This window comes from Brassica napus, chromosome A2, assembly GCF_020379485.1.
Source record: "Brassica napus cultivar Da-Ae chromosome A2, Da-Ae, whole genome shotgun sequence".
NCBI classification, from domain to species: domain Eukaryota; kingdom Viridiplantae; phylum Streptophyta; class Magnoliopsida; order Brassicales; family Brassicaceae; genus Brassica; species Brassica napus.
Window position 1 is genome coordinate 15,323,589 of NC_063435.1, and position 19,284 is coordinate 15,342,872.

Here is a 19,284-nt window from a genome sequence, read left to right on the forward strand (position 1 = left end):
TTTAAATAAAAATATTTAGATAATTTAAACAACTATGAGTAAATTCCTTTTGTATATATTTATAAATATTTTCAATAGATATAGTTAATATTTTAAATATAAAATTATATTTTATATATTCAGCTATCTATTGATTTTGATTCAGTTAGAATATTTCGGACAATCAAAAACAAATCAACTATTTATAAAATTTTGATTCGATTTCTTCTTTTAATTGGGTTTGGTTTTTGCCCGACTACAAAATTGTTAGGACTGAAACATTGGTTTTGCAATGTTACTACTTGGGATAAATCATTTTACCATAGACAACAATCACGGAATACACAAACTCTAGACTTTAAATTACCTTAAAACAAAATTCTACTACTAGGTCATAGAGAAGCAAGCAAATCCACATTTTGTGTTATTACTTCCACCACCAAAACTGTCGAAACAAAAACAACTTCCTCATCCTGCTATTATAAGCCATGAACGCTCTAGCTTTCACCGGATCACCATTCAGATACTCAAACGCATACATCTGCTTCGCTTCTTCCAATCCATCAATCTCCATCACTGCTTCAAGCAGTTCCTCTGTGTTGATCAAACTTTTGCTTCCTTCCACTGCATCAGCTAGGCGACGAATGCTTGAAGCAACCGCTAACATGGCTTCTTGGAAAGGATCTGAGTTTCTAGGTCGTTTAAGAGGCTGCTTTAAAGGATTTCGAGGAGGGAGATCTTGAGGCTCTTCATGCAAATACTCATCATCCCCTCCTCCTCCTCCTCCTGCGTATGACTCTGTTCCATCTGTATCGCTATAATTGTCTTCTGAGCTTGGTAAAGGGAATGAAACAGATCCTTCTTCAAAGTGTTTAAAGTCGTTTAGGTGATGATTGCTTTCAGCTTTCACCTTGGCATATCGACCTGGGGCTTGATGGTGGTCACCGCATACTATTCTAAGTTCCTCGTACATCTCAATTTGCTTTCCCTTGAATGCTTTCGCGTCTGGGTGTACCTGTTCCAACCGTTTTCAATAAAAAAAGAGATGATTCTTTAAAAAAAAAAAAGAGAAGGTCAAATACTTACTGCAATATATCTTTTCCAGAGCTCATCAGTTTCGCAATCGATCATTTTGGTGGTAGCGTTCCACCAGAAACCATCACGACTAAGTATGTCTTTCATGACTCTGTACCGTTTCTTGATTGTCTTGAGGCGATTGATGACTTTTTGGCTATTGAGGTTAAGGTTGAAACGAGTATTAACAGCAAGACAAGCAGCGGAGTATGCGTTCTCGTTGAAGCATCTGTCAACTTTGTTCCCGTTTTGGGCCTGGAAAGCCAAGGCTTCGATCAGACACTTGTCCATTCCAACGGACCATACAACGTTTCTCCCTTTATGCTTCATCTCTCTTCTCTGTACTGGCAGCCCGTATTGATCCATTCCTGATTCATATATGTCAAAAAGTGGGTTGCCCATTTCATCACAATGAAAACAATAGATGATCAAGCAACAAAAGTACAACTGTTTGCATAAATAATCTACAAGGCTTGGTTGGTCACATACACAAAGAAAGAAAGATGGGTCGAAACGAATCTGTTGCAAGATGAGATAATATATAAATCTATCTAATCATATAGAATTCACATGAAATTTTAGTTATAGTGAACTTTATTAATGTATTCTAATTTTTCTACTCCATTAGTGCAATGTCCAACAACAAGGTCTACAGATTTCAAACTTGGGAGAAATAACATCACGGAAGCACATGCAGTGGAATGACTAAATACACTAGGTTAACAGATAGTACCATCTATATAGTCATATAGAAGTAGATGATCATGGTATGTAAAAGGCATTAAACTGAGGAATAGACAGCTAGTAAGAATGATTGGGAGCACCACAATTCAAACAGTAGTAAGAGAGGAAGCATTTACATACTAGTGATACTGAACAATGAAGAGAGTAGTAGCCTTCAAAGTTAAAACATCTCTCGACTAATGTAAATACCTCATTTACTAGGCACTAAACACTCAAACGTAGACAGTGAGGGGTTTATGCGCTTCTTCAAGGCATGAAAGCAAGCATCTATAAACTAGTGATATTGAACAATGCCTTTAAAGCAAGATTTAAATATATCAAACTCCATCCAAGCTAGACAGTTACTGAAGAAACAAACAAGGCGGAAGCTAAAATGCGGATATACCTTGGGTGAAGACGACGAGATCAGATTGATCCAAGTCTCAGATCGCCGATGATGAACGGAGGAGGACGAGGAGTCAAAAGTGGCTCATTTTCGACGAGGACTTCGATTTAGGGTTGGTTTGTTTGGTCTCTTCCTTCCCCTCCCTCTTTTTTACTTTTAAGTAAATTTTCTCGAGAAAACCAAAGTCGTCGACGAAATTTCCCCATTTGCGCTTTCACAATACGCTGCGTTTCAACCGTCATCTCTGCTCTTCTTTTCTTCCCCTTTCTTTCTTTTCCCGGAAAATTAAATGAATATATATATTTTTCTCTCTTTTTATTTCTCGTCTCGGTAATGATCTGCCACGTGGCATCATTACCAAACTTTGAATGGACCGGGTTTTAAATAAATTCCCTACCTAAGAATTGGAAAGCCCCCAGAGGTTATAACTTATAACCCAACCGGCCTAATAGGCTAATACACTTCTTAACCCTAGCCACCTCCATCCTCGTATAGTCATATATATACCCGCCTCCAACTCCATCTTCTACTTACCTCAACCATATCAATTGAGAACTATCTTCATGCTTATTTCTCTACTCTTTCATCACCTTCTTGTTTGAATCGTTCTTCTTCTTTCCCCCCTGCTTTGTCTTTTTATTTGTTTTCATTTTTTTTTTAGTGTTTCTTACAAAATTTCCAATCTTCGATTTTTTGGAGTAAATAGGGCTTTGTAGTGAAGGCAGTGATGATGAAAATCTACCTATTTTATGATTATAACCCTGATTATAAAATTTTACCAATGGATCCTTCTGAGCCTTCTTCCCTTTACAAATAGAGTTTCTTACAAATATTGTTTTTTTTTTTTTTGAGTTTTGATAAAATATAGAGCCAGTGGAATGATGATTACTCTTATTCTGAATTATTCTGTCGACCAAAACTCAGACTACAATTATCTGATCATCTGGCTCTCTTCTCTCTACAATTACCTTTGTCAAGTCTATTTTTCCTCTATTATTTCTTCTTTTGAAACTAGTTTTCAGGTTCTCATTGAACATAAATGGATCAATTCACTTATCTCATCATTGAAATTGGAGATATACTTGTAACGAATTAGTACACAATTGATTTTTTTGACCAAATTAAGTTTTTGACATTTTTGAGACTTTATCTTTCATCTTTGACACGAACATGTTACGGAATGAGCACACAGTTTAGGACTCTCAGACTTTCAAAATTTATTAGTTAACTTCTCTTAAGATCAGTTATAAAAAGTACAATTATTAAATTTAGTGGGAAAATTTTTGATCAAAAATTCTAAAACATCAACACATGAATATTTAATCTTTTAATGAAAATAAAACACTTATTGTACTGTTAAATTTATCATGCAATTAACAGGTTAAATAGTTTTTCCGTTACCGGTATGTGTTGTTTTTTGTTTGTTGCCCGTTGTTGTTTGCCAGTAATCATCAGTAACTAGTTCCATTACTTTATATTGCTTAACGTGTTCCAAATTAGGCTTCCTATTCGTTACGATTTAGTTTAGCTATTAGTTTTCACTTTTTTATACATAAATTATTATTTTTAAACATTAGTGGTATATATTTTTAATGTTAATCATATACTTAAATGTTTATATAACTATTTCAAATTCAATAATTTTATAATTTACATGTTATAATTAATCAATTGTTTAAAACTGTATGTATTTTCACTTCTTATTATTTATTTATCTTATTGTATTTTCATTTAGTTATTAAACAAATTTATATATGCATGAGAAAACATATTTGAAAATTATTTTGTATTTAATTTATACTAAATTTTGATCCGTGTCTCAAAGCTGTATTTTTTTACTAATATTTTTTTATGCTTATTTATTTTAGATAATATATTATTTTATATACAAAATCTAAGATATGTTAATTTTTAGACATGTATTATATGGTTTTCTAATTTTAACCCGTTTTATCATCATATTTTATTTTTAAAATAAATATTTATACTAAATTCTGATCCGTGTTTCAAAGCTGTATTTTTTACTAATATTTTTTATGCTTATTCATTTTAGATAATATTTTTGTATATATAAAAGTCTATGATATGTTAATTTTTAGACATGTATTATATGGTTTGCTAATTTTAAGCCATTCCATCACCATATTATATTTTTAAAATAAATAATTTATATTTATGAAAATAAAACTTATAAATTTATCAATTGAATATACTTTTATCATATTTATTTAGGCATAATAAATGTATTTTAACATGATCATGACTATAAAGTAGATAAAATATGATATAGATTATTTATTTTTATTTTATAAACGATAACTTAAAATACATTAAGTTATTGTTAAAATAATTTTACACAGATTTATTAGAATTTTAAAATATAATATATAAATATATATAATATTTAAAATGAAAATATATTATGATTAAAGTAGTTACAAATATTTTATACTATAAGCTTTAAAGAAATACATGTTAATTTTTATACATGCATTATATAATTTGCTAATGTTAACTCATCTTATCAATATATTAGATTTTATTTTTTTAACACAAATATTTTATACTTACGAAAATAAAATTTATAAATTTAATACAATTTTATTATATTTAGCTCAATATAATAATTTTCTTGTAATATGATTGATTATGATTATTTAATATATAAAATACTACAGAATTTTTTATTTTTCATTTTATAAACGATTACTGAATTTATTAATGTATAATAATATTTCAAACGAATTTTGAAATTAGTGAAAATATTTAAATATAATTTTGAAGATGAAGATCTTGTAATAATCTTTTAAACAGATTTGTTAGAATTTTAAAATAAATATATTTATATTTAAAATGAAAATATATCAAAAGATATTATGATTAAAGTATTTTAAAGATTCTATGTATTATTAGTCTTAATAAAATACATTTAATAAGATTTCTAAACGATGGTCCATATTAAGAAAATCACACATGAAAGAAGTCATGACTTCTATTTTAATATATAAGATACCCAAACCATATCAATTCTAACCAAATTATAAACTTAATTAATCAATTTTTAACCAAAATAATCGAAAACCTGAGTTTTTAGTCAATAACAAACCAAAACCAAAAACTTATATTAGTTTTAGTAAAATTTTAGTTAACCAAACTATTTGAATATTGACAGAGAACCAACTAGTTTAGAGCATTTCCGAAAGAAACTCTACAATTTTAAATACATAACTTTTTGTTCTCTAAAAAGAAATTTCAAAACTTCAAATCTTCAAATTTATAGTTTTGAGTAGTAAAACCATTCAAAATTCTAAATTTGAAGTTTCAACTTTTTATTTACATTTTGTTCTTTATAATTAATTACACATCACATTTATGATTCTTAAGTATTTTTTTCATTTATCGTTTTAATCTTTGAAAACTTTTGTTTATCATAAATTTTTTAAATTTATTTTTATAAAATCAAATTTTACACATACAGTTAAATAAAAACTTTAAAATAAAATTTATAATATTCTAAAACTAGAATTAGAAAACAAGAATATTACAAAAGAAAATTAATAAAAAAAACTTTTTTAAAAAGATACATGAAAACATAATTATTACACAAATTTAAATATTGCAACACCACTAATAGTCTAGTAAATTTTCTCCGGAGCCTCTAAAATATTGTTCAAACAAATTTTGTATAACCGAAGATGAAGCATTACAAAAATAGTTGTATGAAATAATGAGGTATTTGTCTTGTAGTTTAATATTAATAATGTATTTCTATTTATAATTTTCTATTTTAGTGTAAAATTTTATTCATTAAAATTATTGTTATGTTTTTACATATGTGCTAGTCATTTATAAAAAATTTATGGATTTACATTAATTATGACAAATATAAAGATCATAGCGTAAATTATAAATAATTTTGAAATTAGATTTAAAGTTTTGCTTTTGAAAAAGAACATGTTGAAACTTTAAATATAGAGATTCTCTTAGTTCATAATAATTTTGTACTAATCAAATAAATCAAAACGTCAAACAGATTAAACTAAATTACACTATTCCTTTTTTTTTGTAACACTAAAATAAATTAAACTATTCAAAAAAAAAAAAAAAAAAAACAAATTTTATTCAAAAGTTAGTATATGTATATTAATTTCTGAATGAATTTAAATCTTTATTTTTTTGCTAAAATGTCATTAAGTCAATAATGATGGTTTGATTACAAGTTTGAGCCTGTAATCCAGTTTGCTCGAGAGCCAAACCGATGCTTAGGCTGCAAAACAATTTTAAAAAAAACCCTAAGCATCAAAAATTCAATGCTTGTCCAACAAAGCCAAGCAATGAAACACAATTCAGCAACAAACATCAGCAATATTGGTCCAAATCAAAGCACTTCCTAAACCCGAGAGGATAGAGGAGAAGGTCCAAAGACCTATGATTTACCGCGGTTAACCCGGAGGTCTCTCGTTAAGCGACAACGGACGGCTGGCAATACGCGCTCCGGTGCTAGTCGAGGGGGACCGCATTGAAAACAATTGCCTTGCGACCACTCGGAGATAGGACTTCATGACCAAACAAACAGACACACACTTGCTTGAAGCACAACTCTGATCAAGCGCGTGCGGTACAATACACTCCCCAAACCGGCCACACGATCAATAATATAAGCACATACGTCCACATAGGTCTCAAAGAACTCAGTGGAAGCTTTGAAATGGAGGTGAGATGCAGGAGGAGCAAAACGTCTCCTCAAAACAGGCAAGTCCACGGTGGCTACAGCTCACCCTTAGATCTAGGGGGAAACGATGGGTTTGTTCTCTAAACATTTGCTTCCAAAAATCCCATATGAATTTAAATCTTACATGAGCACATCCCTTATATTAAGAGATTGAAAGTGATTATCGAGAACTTTTTTTAAAAACATTAGTCATCCATTCTCAAACATTTGGGCTAAAATTAAAAGGAGAGTTAACCAAATTTTTTCTACAAACAAAAAAACAATAAGACACAAAAGAAATATGTAGAAAGACTTATAGGATAATCGAAAGCTTGAGTCAGTCACTTTGAAGTGTGGAGGTTTATTGAGGCTCCGTGGCTCAGTCCTTCGTATTCTCACCATGTATGGAAGAAGCTCTCGCGATCAGAGAAGCTCTGCTGCATGCTGCATCTCTTAACCTCTTCAACATCTGTGTTCGCACAGATTTTCAAGTGCTCGTTTGAGCGTTCTCTTTTCGCTGACGCCTGCCAGAACTCCACGGAGTTCTCGCTGATATTGACGATCTAGCCTTTTTTCAAGTTCTCTGTTTACTTCCTATTGTTTTATTTTCATTTCTCGTAATTGTAATAGTCCGACTGATAGGCTTGCTAATGCATGCTTTTCGACCCATTTAACCTAAAACCCTTTAAGTTCTCTTTATGAATGAATTTTATGTTTCTAAAAAAAAAGTGTGGAGCACCCAATCCGCAAATCAAAAAATTGCAAAACTAAGTCTATTTCATTTTTAGGCCTGAACATACCACCACTCCACAAAATAGCAAATCAGTTATGGAAATGGACAGACTTCTTCTCAAAAGATAGAAAGGGGACGTGCACCCAAGACAAGCGACAAATGATTGTGATGGTGATGGTCGCGATGGTGATGATCGGGATAGTGATGGACCCAAATGAATCCACGGTAATTGAGAACACAAGATACTTTTTGGTAAAGAGAAATATTGCAATATGTACAAGATATAAAAAATGCAACATTTGATCTAAGGCTTGTAAAGTTAAGTAGGTATTATTATATTGAAGATGTGACAACAAACCTAGACCCTCAAAATAAATTAAAGATCAATGGTTACATGAACTTCAAAAAAAAGTGCCTTAGTTTAAATAAGTGATTCATGTTGTAATATACAAGATGAAAAGTGGCAGGTGGCGTATTATTCTCTAATTATTATATGGATATTCTTTGAATTTTGTCATTCAATGTAGACTTTAAATTCACCCAAGCAAATTCACCTAAATATAAAAATACACAACTGAATTTGGGCAAGAAAAAATTAGAGTTCGGAACATTGCTTTTCTTTTGCAAATTAGAATTAGCATTTTTTTTAAATGATTTTGGGGGGTGTCAAACAGTTACTTTTGAAACCAATTGACGGTAAAATTGAGTTTGCTTATGTCACGGAATCTTTTAGTTTGTCATCTCTTATGAATCTTTTGTGAGAGCACATGTGCCTCTCATGACAGCAAGATGCTAATGGAACAGTTAAAAACAAGTATTTGGTATCAAAAGAAACAAGAGTCTCATATATGTTTTAACGCCATCTTTTATTTTGGTTCCAGTACGGGTCATGTTTCCTCGATGGTTGTTGTCCCCTCATGTTAGGGTGGTTTCTACTTGGGCTATGATCAGGACTCCATGATTCATATCCTGGATTACTACTACTCATGTACTGCTCATTCCCTTGGTAAGAAGCAGCCGACCCAACCCCGTTTGCTTGATGTGAGTAGTAACTATTCTGACTCTGCTGGGACCTCCATGAAGCCGATGTACCTATGTCCATCTGTCCTACTGATTCCCTGACCATCGAGATTGGTTGTTGTTGAAGATGTTGACTCTGATGAAGTCTTGTTTGCATAGGTTGTTGCTGTCTCTCTGTGTGAGGCAATGTGAATGAGTTATATGCTGATGGAGTATGTTGAGGGATCGATTGTCCGTTTGATGATTGCCATTGCATAGACGCAGCAACAGGAAGCTGAGTACTCATTCTAGCAACTGCGGCTCCAACTTGGGTTTGCCTTGAAAATGGATTCCGAGTCACTTCTTGCCCCCACCCGCTCTGCAAAAGAGGAAAAAGAATAAAAATCAGTAAACACTTGAGGTCACTAAGTAAGATCCAACAGCTAAAGAATCACAGTCCCAGTTCTGAGATAGCTATAGCTTGTATAACTGTTCCTTTTCTTCAACTATGTTATGATTTTCGAATTACTGATTATCATGTGATTCAATTTAGCAAGTATAAATATTTTTGTGAACTTTGGGGGTGTAACATAGATTTGGAAAACGCACCATTCCAGGATTGGTTGATGGAGTGGGAGATGGAAGGGAAACTTCAACATTTTCTTCAACCTTCTTATTTGAGCTACTGCTTAAATTTGGTGCACCAGTTTTAATCACATCAAGCAGTTTTACCATATCTTGCCCCGCAAAATTACCGGGATTACCAGAAGTCAGCGCGTATAGAAGATCCGGGTTCTTAAGTAAGGCGGCTAATAACTCATAATCAGGTTCAACGGAGCCACTTTGAGATGAAGAGGTTGAGGCAGCACCAGCAGCAGTTCTCCGTTCGTCAAGTGAATCCTGTTGTTCTGTTATACTTTCTTCTTGTGGCTGTTGAGAAGGAATTTCAGGTGTCAAACTGTCATCAAAGTCCATTTCCCTGTCCCATGGTTCTTTAGGATTCAGCGGTATTGTTTGCAGAGATTGATATGTTGTTTCTTTTTCTCGACGGTTTCGGTTTTTCTGAACATCAGCCTCCTTGCTATTAGCACCAGCAGCTACTCTCCAGAGTTCGTCAAGTACCATTCCTGTAGAATAATAGGTAATTAGCCACCAAAATACAAGTGAACTAATGTTTCCATAAGTGGTCAATGAGATGGTATACCTGGTGGTACATGCCATTCAATCTGTTTTCTCTTGCAATTCTTTAGAATAGTATGTGGGCTCATTCTTAACAAAACTCCGACCTTACTAGAAATACTTTTAGGAGGTGTTGAAAGTTTTCTATTTCTAAATTCATCAGCTTGTACTGGAACATTTACAGCCGGTGAACTCACAGTCTGAACCGGGACATTTACAGTGACAGGCTGCTGTACAGCAGAAGGTTCAGGTGTGTCTTCAGTCTTAGCTTCATTGTTCTGACTAGGTGGAAACTGCACAGTAGAAGGTTCAGGTGTATTTTCTTCAGTCTTAGCTTCATTTTTCTGACTAGGTGGAGAATCCTTGACTGACTGAATAGCCAAGGGATTTTCAGGAACAACGGTTCTCGTATCACCAATGGCACTTGGTAATGTATCCTTTTTAATATTCTTGCTATTCATATATTGAGCACGCATCTTCGCTTTCTGAATATCATCAGCAGACATAGGGCGGCTTCTACCTGATGTTCCTATTCTAACTGTCTGAGGACCCCTTCCAGCAGCTTTTTGGCCTGGTTGCTCCACCATCTGAACTTTCCTGCGTTCTTTGTTATCTGTTGCAAGCTAAGGAAAATGATTTTGAGCTCAAAACTACAAGACAAGGTTTACAATGAGCTATGACGAAGTAGTTGGTCGCTCTCTTGACGTAGCAGGTTTACATGTATAACAGCGATTCAGTAACACAAGAAGCCTATTATGAGTTCAATATGCTTAAATTTTCCTATGCATTGAGAAAAGTATAAATCAAATAAAAGAACTCAAACACAAGGATACATGATGGAGTAGAACCAAGCATGTGTTTCCTGGTGGAATCATCTGCAGAAGTAAGCAACAATTCTGGACCCTGTAACGATTTCAATCTCCTGGACCAAAAAAAAATCAATATTATGAAACAACCTAACCATCAAACGGGAACCTATTCTAGATGGAAGACAACAATTAGTACCTGCCGTTGTCTGACCTTCCATTTGAGAGACTAAGAATATCTTCCTGTTACAGCACAAAACTAGGTTATAAAGAGCTGATGTAGTGAACATCGTTACAGATTCATATTTTGATCCACTTACAGGATTGGTTTTATCACCCATGATTTCAGCGATACTGCATAACATGACAACACTCTGTCAGACCATGTCACTAAAAACAAAATGAGAGGTAAGTAAATAATTTATCTAGCCAACGCATAAACCACAACTTGCCTCTGTTTCAGAAGCAATTGACTCTGCGAATCAATTTGCGAGATGTTACGATTTTGTTTCTTCATAGCTTGTATTTTCGCAAATAACTTTGTCCACCTTGATAACAAACCTTTTGCCCTGTTTGATATGTCTGATCATCAAATCAGATAATGAAACCAAAGAAATCACAATACGTACTTTGACATCAATGGGAGATACACAACACATAAGTTTTTCAGGAATCACACCTGATGTCCTATAGAAACGAAGCCCATTGACGCTTTGCAATATGGCTGACATATTTTCCGGAGATGCCTTGTGGAGAGGCAGATGACAAAGAACCTGCGTTCTATATATATCAATTATCCATAATACAACAAAATGAAATTTGTTTATTGCAAGTAAATTAATCTTGTACCTTCAGGATAAGTAGTAAGACACTTGTTTGCTCTTCAGTAGCAGCTTGACTCAACCATGTTGTAAGTATCAAAACCCCTCCCTTCGATAAAAACCTGACCACAGACATATAAAATGACAGTCACGACGGGAATATGAAAACAAGAAAATAAAACACGACATAGAGTGAGAAAAAACCCCCAAGTAGTACCAGATCAGCACAGAAGAATCTTGTATCTGCATGATCCACTCCATTAATTTCACCTGTCCTGAAAATGTCTCTTCTTTGCGCAACATCGAAAATATATTATCGACAAAGTATTTGTCTGAATCACTGATATCAGGTGGAATATCCTCCTGTTGTACTTCCTCCTTTGGCATAAGTGCCACGTTTTCAGTTTCACCCCAACTTATGGAAGATGGCTCCGGATCCATAGAGTTCAATGGAACGGGATCAGCATGAGGTACTGCATTATTCTGTTCCGGAACACCATCACCTTGTATAGCATGGGTACTGGACATCATCACCTTCTCCTTTGAAAGCCGAACCTGTTTCCTTACTTTTATCTTTTGAGTAACAACAAAATCTCGAACCTGGCATCGAAAAAAATAATAGAGATACCACCAAAGTCTCATGAGAAGCTCAACATGACGGACATAACAGTCAAAAGCATTGCCAAAATAGAAAACTTATAAAGAAGAAGAAGAAGAAAACCTGGGCGACTGAGATGCCAAATAGAGCACTTATCTCCCGAGATTCCTTCTTACTAATAGAATCTTTAATTGCAAAAAGGGATTGCATATACTTAACAGCCTTAGGATTCAACAAGTCTCTTGGCCGCTTTCCTGAAATATTTAAAAATTCATCAGATATGAAGCGTAAGCAACATTATGGTATGCTTGTTGTAAGGAACATGAAGATTGAAGAGAAGCAATGAACTGAAACACTATCTGTGATATACACTATAAGAAAGAAAAAAAGAGAAGAGGGAATGCAATCATGAAAGAGATAGCAGTGACAAACTTAGATTACCAAGAAAGGAAGTATTAAAACAACCGAAAAATGATTCAAGGAACTACATATACATAGCCAGGCTTATATGCACAAAATTGCCATTAGATCCCACGAATTCTAACAAGGGTAAGCATGAAGCACCATCCTATTAACAAATGAAACAGAATCCTAACAAGACTCACCAATTTGAATGGACAAAGCACCAGCAGCCTGTAAAAATTGAACACAAGAAGATCAATCAATGTGTTGAACATACAAGGATACAAACCCACATTTACAAATGGGCAGAAAAAAACACGATATCTAAATCACAGCCGCACCATTTCCTGAGCGAGAGGGTTAACGCCGGTGAGTTTGCATTGCGTAACGACGACATGTTGGAGCTGATCGATCTGGCTGTGGAAAAGCTCCTTCTGCGAATTCAACAGCTCCATTAACGACTCCACCGAGCTCCCGATTTCTATCTCCTCCTTGAACGCGCCGTCCATGGCCGCCGAGGGAAAACTGGAAGAGCAATACGCAACCGTAACTCAGAATGTGCATCAGAGAACCCCTCCCGACCCGAGCCAATCGAAGGAATTCAATGAAACCTAATTTTCGGATGAATCGGTTAGGGTTGGGACGGTGAAAGCCAAATCCGAGTAAAGACGCCAAAGTTAGGGGCATAAAAGTGAATAACGCAAACGAAGGGGTACACAAGTAAATAACGCCTCTTAAAGTTTGATTCTTTTTCTAACCAAGGAAAATATACTGAAACGCAGCGTTTTCTGAATGTAGAAGATCTGCACCTAATTTTTTTTTAACGTCTGATTAATTATGATATTATAATGAGAGTAATTCTTGGGTTCACCCCTAAGATGAACCTATAAATTTACCAACCAATAAAATTTAGTTATTTTAAATCTGATATCTTTTAAAAAAGGAAACAAAATATTGTCAAATTATATTACGTTTTTAAAATTAAAAAAGTACAAATAATTAAAAATAATAGTAGTTGCAAAAAAAAAGTTTTCAAAAAAAATTAATACCATAAACAAAACACTTAACTCTAAATCTAAACCTTAAACCCTTTGGTAAACCCTAAACTCTTTGATAAATTTTAAATTCTTGAATTTAAAAAAAATATATTTTTAACACAATCAACAAAACACTAAACTCTAAATCTTAATCCTAATCAGGATTAACAACTGTGTCACTAGTTTAGTTGAGACTGTATGGATGCACTTAATATATAGTTTAGAATCGGTTTTGTATAATGGTCACATGTATCTCAGAACCCAAATCAAACTTTTGAGTTATGTAATTTTGTGTTTCAGCATGGAACTCAAGACCCGAAGAAGATCAAGTGCGGACCTGAAGGAGGAAACATGACACTGCTCGGCAAGCCAAAGCCACTACAGTTCTGTGATCTGGATGCTTGCTAAGCTAAGTTCTCTAACCGGCCGGTTTTATATGGTCCAATAACGCGAAAAATGCTACAGGTAATGTTTGAAGCCTGTAAGCATACTTTTACACCACATTTTTAAACGAATGACCAAAAACATTCTCTTTTGTTATTATCTCATTTCCAAGATTTTATTTAGGTTTATGTAATAAAGACTTTTATGTTTCTCAACAAGGCTAATATTAAAAATAAGTTATTTATGCAAGAATATTTTATATTCTTATACGACATATGTGTCTTTTTTTTTTTTTGCACCAAACACCAAACGACTATTCTATTACCCAAGCTTGAGGTGATCTATTAGTTCAATATAAAGCCTAAGTTCATATTAATAATATAGATTCTAATATAAAAGACGATATTTGCACTCCCAATTCATACAAAATAAATAATAATACTAATTCAAGTACTTATTTTTTCTTCCAACGTGTACATAAACTCAACAAGGTCCTACACCTTCCCACTACTATTACTTCAAGCTCCTTCATAAACCTCCCACTAAAGCCATGAAAATAAAAAGTTGTTTTCATCAAAGTCCACCTCAAAACCCTTTCGACATATTCTCCCTTTTACTGCAAACCCTGCCTACATAGGTTCCATCTCCATTAATTTACCAAACAAGTGGATGTGGGAGGGAAATGAAACATCAACAAACCAAAGTCATGCGTCGTTGTGTTGCTGTACAAACCCTTACTTGCACAAGAATCCTACGGTGGAGGAGGATTCGTCTCCGGTTTAACCACTGATGATGAAGTATCCGGAGGCTGAGAATGGTAAATAGCCATAGCCAATGAGATTGGCATCATACAAAGAGTCTTAGACTGAAGTAGCTGCATTGCAGCCCAAACATTTTTTTCCATCAGTTTAGCCACTTGACGTTCAGTACCATCATTAGACCCTTTCTCCCACGCTGCTTGTGGTGTCCTTCCACCCTCACTCCCTTCATCCTATTGAGGTTTTAACAAACAGTTTGAATCAAAACCCCATTTTCTAAATCTTTGATATTTTCTTTTTACCTCAACTGATGATGGCAAAGGCATATCAGTAACTAGTGGAGCAACAGCACCGGCTCCACCAAGACGACTCATGCTCCAAACCTACCAAAAGTTGACGAAAGAGAGACATAAACCATCATTCAAATGGGTAAGCTTTATCCCACGAAAAAAAGCTTTTACTATTCTTAGATGAGCATGGAAACTTCACAAAAATATTTTATTATGTAATCAGAAAACCATCATTGCATACTATTTTCTTTACTGTCTACATTATCTTTTAAAGTAAAGAGAGACTTCCTTTATTTTTGTTAGACAGGAGCTTTAAACAACCTATTGCATTTTGATATTAAGAAGCGTTTGCTCTAAGAGATCTTATATTATAACGTGATCATCAAGATTATACTTGATGCTTTTAATATATGGTATTTTAATCTTAAACCATGATTATCCTCCAATATGAAACAAAACAAAAAGTGAAAAGAAGAGAGACTAAATGTCAAAGTACAAAAAAGGGCAGTTCTTTGTTTATTATTCTGTGGCACATTAAAAAAAAATCAATCTAGATTCAAGATTAAGGCTATTAGATTGGTTATGTAGAGACAAGTAATATAATATTACCTTAACTTGGAGCATGAGAAACTTTACATAATCGACAATCTCATCGATCATAGCAGCTCTATCTGTCTGCAGAGAGAAACAGCAAGTGTTAAACCTTTGTGAAGAGATGACAAAAGTTACAAAGTGAAGCTCAAGGTTAAGAGATAGACCAACCTTGTTAACAGTAGGAACAAGTTCTTGAAGCGCCCTGATCCATTCTGCTATTCTTTCCCTACGTAGCTGTGGCAAAGTTAAAAGCATAATTCCCCACAATAAATATGAACACAATGGTAATAAATAAAGCACTAAATCTTTCGACTACATCTTGCATGTATATCAAATCACATTACCCTTTCAGCGATGCTATGTGGATCGGTAGCCTGACCACGCCTAGCTCGAACCCTAGGTCGGATGGATGTAGGCTGATGTGGGGGCGCCGATGGAGCTGGCTGTTGCATCGGCTGCCCAGGGAATACCTTCCACCAACACAAAAGATGTAAGAATGGATAATTAAACAATGTCAGACAACATGATGAACCACACAGCTAGTTCGAACCATAGCAAACCAAGAAGTTTACTTACAGGTTTCATAGAAGAAGAAGGATGATCAAGAACATCATCTGAGAATCGTTTCCCACTTCCAAGACCACCACCACCTTCAGGTCTAAGAACGCCAGGTCCTTTCCCTTGTTCAAGACTCAAACCTAAAGGAAACATCTGACTGTGAAACCCACTTCCTTCCTCGCCTGAACCCAACTGCAGCATCATCGGCGGTGCTCCTCCTCCTCCGCCTAACCCACCAGATAAACCGGCGGCTGAAGAGGCTGGGAAGTTGGGAAGACCGAGGATTTGGTCGAAGAAATCATCCGAAGGTGTTTGGTCTGAAAGGTTCTCATGAGCCATTGGTTTTGAGTATGAAAATGGAAACTTTATAACTCGAACGAGTCAGGGTGAGTCACGATGAGCGAGTTTGAAGACTTTGAAGAGAAAAATCTACACGAGAAAGCTTACTGAAATAAAAAAAAATTAATTTGTTTTGGTGAATTGATGATGCTCTAAAACGAATGAGGACGAACAAGATAGACAAGACAAGACCATAAAGGAGGACAAGAAAAGTGTAAACTCTATGCTCTATTTTATAAAATTGTCTTTGCGCTAAAGGACCTTGCTTTTTCAAACTATTTACACGTTTGCCAACGTCTTCTTTATCTTCCAGAAACAATAAGTGGGCTTATTAATTAAATGGGTCTTCGTGACGGTATTTTAGTAGCTTTTTCGCAACTATTTCTTTGTTTGAATCTTTAATTTTCAGTAATTAGTTTTTCTTTTCTTTCAAATATACACTTTCAGTTTACAATTATTAAACTAGATTTTGACTTGTGCTTTAAAATCGCAGAATTATTTTTTATTAATAAATTTAATTTTTTATAGATGACATCTAATTTGTTAGAACCATCATTTATTATATGTAAAAGTTTAACTTTTCTTTTTTACATTTTATGTGTATGTTAAAAGTTTGTGTATGTTAAAAGTTTAACTTTTTCCTTTTTACATTTTATATGTATGTGCTTTTCTTTTTTTTATGTTAATATATTAGTCGACTGAGCTTATGAAGAATAATTTTCAAGACAAACTTAATATATAGGTTTAATCTGTATTATAATGTATGATCTTAATTTTGAATGGAATTATAATATTTTGGTTTAAGAAAATAATTATTTTAAATTTAATATGTATTGCGTTAATTTATAAAATTTATATAAAGTTTATATAATTTTAAAATAACATATGGTCATATATTAATTATAAGAAAATTAAAAAAAAAAGAATAATCTATTTAGCTGAACTATTTTGTAATATTTTAAGTTTTATTTTTACCCATATTTTAAAAATGTATGATTAGTTTCATAAACCTACTTTGAAATATATTTATAAATACTTTATAGTTTTAAAACGATGAGTTTTCACATTTTGTGCGCTGCTATTCCTATATCTATATTTACAATGTTTGAATTCTCTGATTATACATTAAATAATTTTAATTTATTGGATTTTATCAGTGGAGTTAAATTATTTGAATCTAATTTAAAGTTCTAAATAGGCTTGCTAAAATCTATCCATCATTTTGTCAATTTAGATTTACTGTTATATGAAGTTGGACTCAAAATGTTGTGCAAACTAAAACATAGTTAGTCAATCTTGTCTTCTTTTCATTAGAACCGTTTGTATTCTTCCGCAAAAAAAAATCAGAAAAGTAATCCCTTTCTTATTAAAGGAGGAACATTCAAAGAAATAAACCTTGGCCTCATGTGTTTATTACATGAGTGCCATTTCCTATGTGTCATCACCTCATGCATTCTCATTAACTTTTTCAAAAAACCCTTTGTTCCCTAGAATAATTACAACCAAATGCCATTGGTCATATACATTATACTATATGCTTACAATTACAATCCGATTTGAAAAAAAAAACGGGTATTTATGACAGTCAGAATATTAACTCTGTTGTAAAAGGCAACAAAATAAGTTCGACATCTATCAAATCGTTTTATGAACATTTTTTTTACGTGAATTATAATGCAAGATTTTATGAACATTTTTAAACTAAGATCAAATCATATTATAATGCAACGTTTTATGAACATTTTTGAAACCGAGTCAACATTTTTTGAACATTCTTATGCAACATTTTTAAATTAATATCAAATTTCTTTATAATGCAACTAAAGAAACGGGAATAATTTTAAGAACAATTTTCTACTTATTTTAGGAACACGTATTATAATCCAACGTTTTATGAACATATTTTTCAACGTTAATTATAATGCAACATTTTTGTCAACGTTGGAAAAAAAAATTAAACGTTACGGATATCAGATATATTTTGGTTATTTGGTCAAAAGAAAAAAGAAACACAATTGAATTTCAAGTAACTCGATTCAAACTCGATATTTCAAATTACAACCTACGCTTAATTGGTCAAAATATTAAGGAAACACAAGAATATTCAAAACGTATAAAAGGAAACAAAATTCAATTGTGTTGAAATACTTACCTTAATCGAAAATATAATATTTCACTCAATATTTTTGCGTGACCATCACGGATCTTATAATACCTATTTCACGAAAACGCATCACTTCCCTTTCTTATTATTTGAGGAGAATTTTTATTAATTAACCTCATTCTCATATGTGATTAACATTCATATAAAAATGTTGTCTCCGATATATGTTGCTCTTCCTATATAAACATGAGTTTTGTATATCGAAGACAACATATTCATTAATTTTTTGTGCATATTAATCCATGAAGTTTTGGCATTAAACGTTTTATATTATAAATCAAAAGAATATATTTACCTTGTATCTACTTTTATATGAATATGAAAATTCTACTTCTATAATTTTTTTAGGAATGAGTAAATTATTTCCATTAATATCAATGATTCGATTATTCAAAAGTTACATAATTCAAGTAAATAAATAGGGAATCAACCCAAGAATTTAAATTTCAGTAAATAAAATCAACCCAAGATATTAAATAATTACTGTTTTGATGGCATTTGAATATCAAATCCAATAGATCTTGATTTCTATATTTAATTGATTCCTTTTGCTAATTTAAATTTGACCGTAATTCACGTAATAGCCAAAAAATAGGAAACTGATATATGCAATCTTCATAACGCATTTTGGTTTCGGTTAATATAGGAAAGTTACTATAAATTTATTTTAAATTCTCATGGCTAATTAAAAATCACACGCAAAATTTTAGGGATTTACTTGAGAAACAT

At 33.0% G+C, this 19,284-nt stretch overlaps 3 protein-coding genes and 2 non-coding genes across 5 annotated transcripts; 2 read left to right on the plus strand and 3 right to left on the minus strand.

The window, feature by feature from the left end:
- Positions 1-281: 281 nt before the first annotated feature.
- On the minus strand, positions 282-2,414 carry LOC106401411. The gene is made up of 3 exons (XM_013841924.3): positions 2,183-2,414; positions 1,066-1,421; positions 282-994 (listed from the first exon to the last, which is right to left on the minus strand). The coding sequence occupies exons 2-3, from the start codon at positions 1,417-1,419 to the stop codon at positions 407-409; spliced, it is 942 nt and encodes a 313-aa protein (XP_013697378.2). The 5' UTR covers positions 1,420-1,421; positions 2,183-2,414; the 3' UTR covers positions 282-406.
- Positions 2,415-2,897: 483 nt separating this feature from the next.
- On the plus strand, positions 2,898-2,984 carry LOC125589604. Its single transcript, XR_007325774.1, has one exon. It is a non-coding gene; the product is annotated as a small nucleolar RNA R41 (small nucleolar RNA).
- A 70-nt stretch (positions 2,985-3,054) lies between these two features.
- LOC125589613 lies at positions 3,055-3,127 on the plus strand. The gene has a single exon (XR_007325788.1). It is a non-coding gene; the product is annotated as a small nucleolar RNA Z155 (small nucleolar RNA).
- A 5,189-nt stretch (positions 3,128-8,316) lies between these two features.
- Positions 8,317-13,092, minus strand: LOC106401410 (homeobox protein LUMINIDEPENDENS). The gene is made up of 13 exons (XM_013841923.3): positions 12,773-13,092; positions 12,635-12,662; positions 12,153-12,283; positions 11,649-12,031; positions 11,460-11,553; positions 11,290-11,383; positions 11,063-11,192; positions 10,931-10,964; positions 10,810-10,853; positions 10,638-10,726; positions 9,830-10,417; positions 9,235-9,752; positions 8,317-9,004 (listed from the first exon to the last, which is right to left on the minus strand). The coding sequence occupies exons 1-13, from the start codon at positions 12,938-12,940 to the stop codon at positions 8,480-8,482; spliced, it is 2,826 nt and encodes a 941-aa protein (XP_013697377.2). The 5' UTR covers positions 12,941-13,092; the 3' UTR covers positions 8,317-8,479.
- A 1,178-nt stretch (positions 13,093-14,270) lies between these two features.
- Positions 14,271-16,604, minus strand: LOC106398478 (transcription factor UNE12-like). Its single transcript, XM_048756545.1, has 6 exons — positions 16,071-16,604; positions 15,839-15,964; positions 15,663-15,728; positions 15,510-15,575; positions 14,913-14,993; positions 14,271-14,843 (listed from the first exon to the last, which is right to left on the minus strand). The coding sequence occupies exons 1-6, from the start codon at positions 16,389-16,391 to the stop codon at positions 14,604-14,606; spliced, it is 900 nt and encodes a 299-aa protein (XP_048612502.1). The 5' UTR covers positions 16,392-16,604; the 3' UTR covers positions 14,271-14,603.
- Positions 16,605-19,284: the final 2,680 nt, after the last annotated feature.